This window comes from Asparagus officinalis, chromosome 8, assembly GCF_001876935.1.
Source record: "Asparagus officinalis chromosome 8, Aspof.V1, whole genome shotgun sequence".
In the NCBI taxonomy this organism is placed as follows: domain Eukaryota; kingdom Viridiplantae; phylum Streptophyta; class Magnoliopsida; order Asparagales; family Asparagaceae; genus Asparagus; species Asparagus officinalis.
This window is the reverse complement of record NC_033801.1, coordinates 111,616,519-111,626,362: the sequence shown is the minus strand read 5'-3', so window position 1 is coordinate 111,626,362 and position 9,844 is coordinate 111,616,519. Positions and strand designations below refer to the sequence as shown.

The 9,844-nt window shown below is 42.0% G+C and overlaps 1 protein-coding gene across 1 annotated transcript; it reads right to left on the bottom strand.

The window, feature by feature from the left end:
* On the bottom strand, positions 244–1,542 carry LOC109821720. The gene has a single exon (XM_020387883.1). The coding sequence runs from the start codon at positions 1,540–1,542 to the stop codon at positions 244–246; it is 1,299 nt and encodes a 432-aa protein (XP_020243472.1).

Sequence of the window (9,844 nt, the reverse complement as noted above, 5' to 3'; positions counted from 1 at the left end):
ATATATATATATATATATATATATATATATATATATATATATATATATATATATATATATATATATATATATATATATATATATATATATATATATATATATATATATATATATATATATATATATATATATATATGAGAAATATGGGTATGCTTGGTAGTGAGGTGGCACAATCCCCTCCACTCATTCAAATGGGGGACCACATTCACATGGGTTGAGGAGTGCATAGAGATATGCAATCATTTAAATGAGTAGAGGAAAACAATAGCCTTTTGTGCTCCACCCAGACAAGTTACCATATGCAGGAAAGTCATTAATGGTCCACAATATAGCCGCATGCATCCGGAAGATCTGTTTTTTGGAGGCATCATAAGTTACTACCCCATTGTCCCACAACTCCTTCAACTCGTCGACCAAAGGCCTCAAGAAAACATCAATGTCGTTCCCTGGTGCATGTGGTCCAAGAATAAGTAAGGACATCATGAAAAAAGATTCTTTCATACACAACCAGGGTGGCAAGTTGTAAGGCATAAGTATGACTGGCCACATACTATAGGCATTGCTCATGTTCCCAAAAGGGTTGAACCCATCACTAGCCAGTCCCAGCCTTACATTGCGGATCTCTTTTGCAAACTCAGGATGAATAAGATCAAATTCCTTCCACTCCTCAGTGTCAGCCGGATGTCTCACAATCCCGTCATCTACACGTTTATCCCTATACCATCTCATCTCTGTGGCCGTTTTCCTAGACATGTACAGCCTCCGCAACCTCGGAGTTAACGGAAAGTAATGCAACACCTTACGAGGGATCTTCATACCATTTCCACCAATGAACTTGTAGCTAGACTCCCCACATACAGGACACTTTATTAGGTGCGAGTTCTCCTTCCAAAACAGTACACAATCATGTTGGCATGCATCGATATGCTCATATCCCATGCCCAGATCACGCAACAACTTCTTCGTTTCATAAATTGACCCCGGAACCAAATGACCCTCTGGCAATAAGTCCATAAATATCTGTAAAATCATGTCGAATGACTTATTACTCCATCTATTCTTAACTTTCACATGAAGCATCTTGACAACAAATGCCAACAAAGTGAAGTTTTTGCAACCAGGATACATTTCACGCTGGGAAGCTTCTAGTAATTTTTTGAAGTTTCGAACATCATGATCCATCTCTACATCATCATCTTCCATATAAGTTTCTCTGTAATGGTCTTCCATTAATTCTGGATACTCATCTTTGTTATCATCATCGTTCTCATCCCTGTCATCACCGGAATCACCATGTTGATTATCAGGCAATTCTCCATGGTGCAACCAAATCTTATAGGATACCATAATCCCATATCGAACCAAATGATCTTGCACACTACCAAATTCACGCCAATCAAGATTCATGCATTTGTTGCATGGACACCGAATCATGCTACGCCCGCCTGCATTTACTTTTGCAAATTCAATAAAAGCATCAACTCCGGCCTGATACCGCAGACTTAATATATCCCTAATTAGTGTCATCCAACTCTTATCCATACCTGATTACAATTGGTGTAAATATAAAATCATATTAATTTATTATTATAAAATAAAAAGTAGCATCTCAAATAAATATGCAATAACAAATAAAAAATCGGTAACCTTTCATTCAGTCTTATTCTCTCAAAAAATAACTTCAAGTGGTAACTCAAGGCAACAGAGGGATTGACTCGTCGACGTCTAGCTAATTTTATGCATCGCCTGTAACTCATCTAAGTCAATTAAGGCGATACTTAATTTCATACTTGTAGCTTGCATGGCTAATTAACTCTCAGTCCTCACCTCAGCAATTTAATACTAGTCAGGAGTGGCGATGACTAATTCTCGCATATGCGGACTATAGAGTCTAGAGGACAACAAGCAAATTAGTAGTAATGTCAACTGCCACCGCATATGTACGAAAAGGCAGTTCATCCACTTGCTACGAATGGAATTTTTCGGCGGTAGGTAAGATATCTACCATGATTTGTTAAAAGAAAAGGGGGGTGAGAACAGTAAATATGTTTCCGGTCAAAATCTAGCTATGGTGTATTTGCTTTGGACAGTTTTGTTGGAATCAAGTTTAACGAGATCTATGAGACAAGTCGACACGTATTATTTTCTTGAGATTCTATCAAGTCAATGGGTAGCATATGGACAAATCATTTGTCCCAATTATACAAAATTACTTCAATCTGCTTCATTCAGTAAGGAGATAAATAAAACAAAAGGAAGGAAAAAGTAGAAGAGAAAAAGAAAAAGGAATAAAATGTTAAAACAATATTCAGCTAAGTTTTAGGGATGCTCAAAATAGATCAATAAGATTGTGGGTATTACTGTACCCTGCAACTTCAAGACGATATGTGCGTGATGATCATCATAACTTTTTGGACTGGACAAAGTAGGACTGCTTTCTTCTTCATCATGTTCAACCTTAAATACTTCAATCAAACATTGGTATAGGCATTGATTATTTATCTATAAAGTTAGAGCTGATATGGATAATATGTTTTCTTTCATTTTATTTTTTTGATTAAATGAGGGTTTGTTCCTCTACAATGTTAAGTTCAAAGTAAATATAGCTGCAGAAGATATGTACGAAATGTGAACGTGGGGGGAGGACCCACCACGTGACGCGTTTTTTTGCTAATTGGTTTCCACGTGAAACTGAAGCCCACCCGATTGATTAATTCATGCACCTATATATTCGGCTCTTAGGGTTTCAAGATTTTTGAGCGGAGGAGTGTGCAAGGGGCGGCTGCAAAGAAGCAAATAGCAGGGGTTTTTTTTGGCGGCTGCTGCAGACACAGAGAACAAAAGCTATAGGGATTTTGGCGGCTGACTGAGAGAAGAAGAAGCAAAGTCCTTTTTGTAATAGTTCTTTATTTTGTGCCCCCCTTTGAGAGAGTATTTGTGTGAGGGATCTGAGAGTTTGTGAGAGGGTTTTATTTGTGAGATTATAAAGCCTAGTTGTATCTCTCCCTCTAATAGTAGATCTCCCCCCTCCTTGTCCCGTGGACGTAGGCTATTTGCCGAACCACATAAAAGTTGTGTTCTTGTCGTGATTTGTAATAGCTTGTAGGATCCCTCGACAGGTCAGTCCTAGAACTGATGAGAGGAAGAGCCGATATCTCACTTGGTTGAGATATCCGCTTCAGATTCTTGTTTCCTTGGTGAGACGGGAATTCTTATCGATCTAATCTCTCTTGTTGTGCTGCCGAAGTGCTGCCGAAATTTCCGCTGCGCACAACAAGTGGTATCAGAGCTCCGGGTTGGATTTAGGAGCTTGTTCGAAGGATTCGCTGAAGGATTCCAATTTGAAGAATTAGATCGATAACATGGGAGAAACAAGCACATCGGGATCGTCTCTTTCGAAGGCGATACAGAGTCTGAGCATCAATAATACAAAAATTGATCTTCCGAAGTTCGACGGCAAGATCAATTTCGGTTTGTGGAGGTGTCAGGTGATGGACGCCTTGGATGTACAAAATTTGGAGGAGACTCTTGAGTTACAAGAGAAACCCGCTGATATAGAGGACAATGTTTGGAAGAAAATGAATAGTAGGGCTTGTGGAGTTATTCGGTCATGCTTGACGCCGGATCTTATTTATGACGTAATGAACGAGACGTCGGCGAAGAGAATGTGGGAAACACTCAATGAGAAGTATCTGACGAAGAGCATTGAGAATCGGCTTCACTTGAAGAAGAGGTTTTACCAATTCAAGATGAAGAGGGGAGTTTCCATTCGGGAGCATGTTAACAACTTCACGAAGCTAATTTCGGATATGGCCAATGTAGATATCATGGTTGAGGATGAAGACAAGGCGATGCTACTATTGTGTTCGTTGCCGGAGGATGATTTTGAAACGTTTGTTCTCACTATGATAAATGGAAGAACTACGGTTAGCTACAAGGAGGTGACCTCAGCTTTGGTGAATTATGAGTTGAGGAAGAGTGATGGCGAACCCTCCGAGAAGGCATCAGGAGATGCATTAGCAGTTCGAGGCCGTGATCCAAACCGGTTTGTTACGCTGACTCTACGGAGTGGATGATGGATTCTGGTGCTACATACCATATTTGCCCTAGGAGGGATTGGTTCTCCAGCTTTGAGGAGTTGGAAAGAGGGGATGTCGTGCTCATGGGTAATGATCACGTATGCCCTATTGGTGGTATTGGTACAGTACGGATCCGGATGTGTGACGGGGTGACTCGGGAGCTGAAGGAAGTGAGATTCGTTCCTCAGTTGACGAAGAATATCATTTCGCTTGGAACTTTGGAGGCAGCTGGCTATAAGGTGATCTTGGAGAATGCGACTCTGAAGGTCACAAAGGGGTCCATGGTGGTGATGCGAGGTGTCAGGGAAAACAACCTTTACTACTTGAAGGGCAAGACAATAACTGGGGGTCTGGCAGCTTCGATTACCACAGAGAAAGATACTACCAGTTTATGGCACATGAGATTGGGACACACTGGTGATAAGTCCCTACAGGTATTGGCGAAGCAGGGGCTATTGAAGGGTGCGAAGACCTGCAAGATGGAGCTGTGTGAACATTGCATACTTGGGAAGAAGACAAGAGTGAAATTCAGCACCGCTATTCACAATACCCAAGGTATATTGGACTATATTCACACAGATGTTTGGGGCCCTTCCAAGCACACATCACTTGGTGGGGCCAACTATTTTGTCACTTTCATTGATGATTATTCCAGGAGAAATTGGGTATACCCGATGAAGCATAAACATCAGGTCCTGGATATTTTTGTGGAGTGGAAGAAGAAAGTGGAGCTGCAGACAGGTAGAAAGGTAAAAACTCTTCGTTCAGACAATGGAGGAGAGTATAAGAGTGATCCATTTCTGCAGTTTTTCCGGGATCACGGTATTAGACGACACTTCACAGTACGTGAGACACCGTAACAGAACGGGGTGGCTGAAAGGTTGAACCGTACCTTGCTGGAGAAGGTGAGATGTATGATGACACATAGTGGATTGTCAAGATCCTTTTGGGCCGAAGCGTTGATTTATGCGAGCCATCTCGTGAATAGGTTGCCGTACACTGCGATACAGGGGAAGACTCCGTTGGAGCGTTGGTCTGGTTCGGTAGCTAGTGACTATGAGTCGCTTCGGATATTTGGGTATCCTGTTTATTACCATGTCAGTGATGGTAAATTGAATCCGAGGGTGAGGAAAGCAGTCTTTGTGGGATTTAGAGATGGAGTTAAAGGCTTCAAGTTATGGGATCCACAGGACAAGAAGATAGTTATTAGCAGGGATGTCACATTTGACGAGGCGTACATGATGAAGCCTCAAGTTTCTCAGCAGGTGGAGGAAGACCAGACAGTTGAGATATCGCAGGAGGTGGAGGATGATGTGACTCCACCCACTCCAGATAACATTGTATCCATTGAGGCTCCTACAGAAGTGACACTGGGAGGAGATGAGATGACAACCGGGTATTTAGAGGATACAGTGGATGTTGGAACTCAGGAACATGGTCATGTTCAGGAGTCCATTACAGCTAATAGACCAAGAAGAAACATTCGTCGGCCAGCTAGATATGACGATGTCATGGTTGCATATGCTTTATCAGCAGAAGTCGTTGATGATTTGGTTCCTTTTACATTCAAGGAAGCAGAGTCAAGCTCTGATTCGAATAGGTGGAGGGAAGCCATGGAGGAAGAGATGCAGTCTCTTCATAAGAACGACACTTGGGAACTTGCAAAGCTACCGAAAGGTAAGAAGGCTATTGGATGCAAGTGGGTATATGCAAAGAAAGATGGATCTTCTATTGGGGAAATTAGATTCAAAGCCAGATTGGTTGCCAAGGGATATGCACAGCTAGAGGGCGTTGATTACAACGAGGTATTTTCACCTGTTGTGAAGCATTCGTCGATTCGTATTTTATTGGCATTGGTGGCACAGCTGGATTTGGATTTGGTCCAAATGGATGTGAAAACAGCCTTTCTACATGGAGATTTAGAAGAGGAGATCTACATGACACAACCTATGGGGTTCAAAGCTGCAAGAAAGGAAGAATTGGTATGCAAGCTGAAGAAGTCTCTTTACGGATTGAAGCAATCGTCGCGACAATGGTACAAGAGATTCGACGACTTTATAATTGACCGAGGGTACACGAGGAGCCCATATGACCCGTGTGTTTACATGCACAAGCTACAGAATGGTGAGTATATCTATTTGCTTTTATATGTTGACGATATGCTCATAGCTTCCAGAAATACTTCAGCTATTAGAAAGTTGAAAAAGGAACTTTCATCCGAATTTGAGATGAAGGATCTTGGAGAAGAAAAGAAGATATTGGGTATGGAGATCGAGAGAGACAAGGTGAAGGGGAGGTTGAAGTTGACACAGAGGAGTTACTTGCAGAAGATGCTGAAGAAATTCAGTTATGATGGCAATGCCAAGGCGGTGAGTACTCCATTAGCTCCCCACTTTAAGCTATCAGCTAAGATATCACCTGTTTCAGTTGAGGACCGGGAATACATGTCCAAAGTTCCATATGCCAATGCTGTGGGTAGCTTGATGTATGCGATGGTGTGTACAAGGCCAGATTTATCACAGGCCGTGAGCATGGTATCGAGATACATGCACGACCCCGGGAAGGGTCATTGGGAGGCCGTGAAGTAGATTTTACGGTATATTAAAGGTACCGTGGTTGTTGGTTTGGTATTTCGGAAGAATGAGAAGAACGGGCAGGATTGTATTGGTTACGTGGATTCTGATTATGCGGGGGATCTGGACAAGCGCCGGTCTACTAGCGGATATGTGTTTACACTAGCAGGTGCACCGGTGTGTTGGAGATGCACACTTCAGTCTACAGTGGCTCTCTTCACTACGGAGGCAGAGTATATGGCATTGACTGAAGCTGTGAAGGAGGCTTTGTGGTTGCAGGGATTATTGGAGAACTTGGGGATTGCACAGGAAACCCTTAGGGTATATTGTGATAGCATGTCAGCTATCTATTTGGCGAAGAACCAGGTCTACCATGCACGCACGAAGCATATCGATGTCAGATTCCACTTTGTTCATGACGTTCTGGATGACGGTGATGTCATATTGGAGAAGATCCACACAAAGGACAACCCTGCAGATATGTTGACCAAAGTTGTTTCAGGCGTTAAGTTTGGTCATTGTTTGGAGCTTCTGAACATTCTTCAGTGTTGAGGCCTTTTAAGGCCATTTGGGTGAACTACGTAAGGCTTGATTCCTTGGGCAAGAGGATACGTAGGCAGTCTTTCAGATGCAGCCAGTTTGGATTAGTTGATTTTGATGGGGGTGAGATTGTTTGGACTCTCGTTTGGGTTCTCGACTTGTTGTGGATCGAGTTCGTACTGGACACAACAAGTAGGACATTTGGATGCTTTGGTGTCGACTCAGTTTTGGGAAAACTTCACCGAGGTGGAGAATTGTGAACGTGGGGGGAGGACCCACCACGTGACGCGTTTTTTTGCTAATTGGTTTCCGCGTGAAACCGAAGCCCACCCGATTGATTAATTCATGCACCTATATATTCGGCTCTTAGGGTTTCAGGATTTTTGAGCGGAGGAGTGTGCAAGGGACGGCTGCAGAGAAGCAAATAGCAGGGGTTTCTTTTGGCGGCTGCTGCAGACACAGAGAACAAAAGCTACAGGGATTTTGGCGGCTGACTGAGAGAAGAAGAAGCAAAGTCCTTTTTGTAATAGTTCTTTGTTTTGTGCCCCCCTTTGAGAGAGTATTTGTGTGAGGGATCTGAGAGTTTGTGAGAGGGTTTTATTTGTGAGATTGTAAACCCTAGTTGTATCTCTCCCTCTAATAGTAGATCTCCCCCCTCCTTGTCCCGTGGATGTAGGCTATTTGCCGAACCACGTAAAAGTTGTGTTCTTGTCATGATTTGTAATAGCTTGTAGGATCCCTCGACAGGTCAGTCCTAGAACTGATGAGAGAAAGAGCCGATATCTCACTTGGTTGAGATATCCGCTTTAGATTCTTGTTTCTTTGGTGAGACGAGAATTCTTATCGATCTAATCTCTCTTGTTGTGCTGCCGAAGTGCTGCCGAAATTTTTGCTCAAAAACACGAAAGGCACTTCATCCACTTGCTACGAAGTCGAGATGCCCAAATTTAGAGATTAGAGTAAAAAAAACGTGTTCAGTTCAAAGTAAACCAGAGATATAATCCTTAAAATTACTGGAATAAATAACAGATAGTTTGTGCATTGGGTTTGTGAAGACGTGAACCTTTACTAGATTAATCCTTAAAATTAAGTAATAAATACAATCGTCAGAAGGATACCGACCCCATTCAAAACCTAAGGAAAACAATGTCCGCTCAGACAATTTTGATCCTAAAACTAGCAATTAATGCTATAATCAGATAAGAGGGGGGAAGAATAAACCCTAATCCACTGCTTCCCAAACCGCTTGGACTCAATAACTTGCGGTTCAAGAACCAAAACCCCTAAACCCAGAAAGAAACCCTAGGATGAGAGAGAATTGGAGGTGAAACGCTAGGAGAAATTCTTATTTAGGACCGCCGCTCCTCCCTCCCCGTCTCCCTCTCGCGCGCCGGGCTTGAGACTGGGATTAGGTGATCTCCAACGATGGCGGCGGTGATCTACGACGAAGGCGGCGAAGCACGGGTTTGGGGGCGATTTTTGGTTTGTGGGCGATTTTTTGATGAGAGACAGAGCGGGGGTAGGGGCTCTTCGTGAAAATAAAGGGGGGAAATTTTCCCTCCCTTGTACGAGTGGGAAATTTGGGGGATTGGGTTTTGGCGACGCTGACAAATAAAGAAGCGTCGTAGAAAATATAATTTTTAGCGATGCCAATTAGATACGTTGGGAAAAGAACACTTTTAGCGACGTTAATCTAATACGTCACGATAAATGCATACTATTAGCGACGCTAATCCTAAAAAGTCGCTAAAAAGCTATATTTTTGCTAACGAAAATGGAAAAACGTCGGAAAATCCATAACTTTTACCGACGCTAAGTTAAAACGTCGCTAATAATATACACTTTTAGCGGCGCTAATTATAAACGTCGGGAAAAATATATTTTTTGCCGACGCTAACTAAAAGCGTCGGGAAAAACATAGTTTTTGGCGACGTATTTAACCATGCGTCGGGAATAAGCGTCGGGAAAAGTTCAATTTGTTGTAGTGACTTGTCTAGCCATACTACCCCACAACATGCTTTAGATTCCTAACAAGCCCACACATTGCACGCCGAGTCAGACTCCTAGTCTAACTAATAGTAAATAGGTAAAATGGACATGGGATTTTTAATTTGGTGTTTGGTGGAAAATTGATTAGTAAATAAAATGAAAGAAATTTGATTCGTATTCTCTTGATCTTAATTACAATTTGAATTCCTGATTACAAAAAAGAGGAGAATTAATCTGAATTCTCCCATTTGTTTAATTCTGGGTTCTTCACAGTAGCGATGGAGTGCTTCTTTCGAATGCTCGCGTCGAATTTGCTCTCCGTTGATGATCCACATGTCTTATCTTATTGGACAATTAACTTGCATTGTAAGTTTAATTAAGAACTCTTAACGAGTTTTGTAACCCAGAGCGAGTTGAAAACTCTGAAAAAAGTTGTTGAAATCGAACAATCGGTTAATAACCAAGTAGGTTTTCTATTGCTGAAAGATCCTCCAAGACTTGATCTTCTTGCTGCCAATAACTCTCTCTAGCTAATCTTGTAGATGATTTGATCTTCAAAATCTAGCCAAAAACTCCAATCTCTAAGAGAATCCACCCTTGATCTCTAAGAATCCCCAAAAAGTCCCACCACCCCTTACTCGGTTGAGTAAGGCGATTATTTAT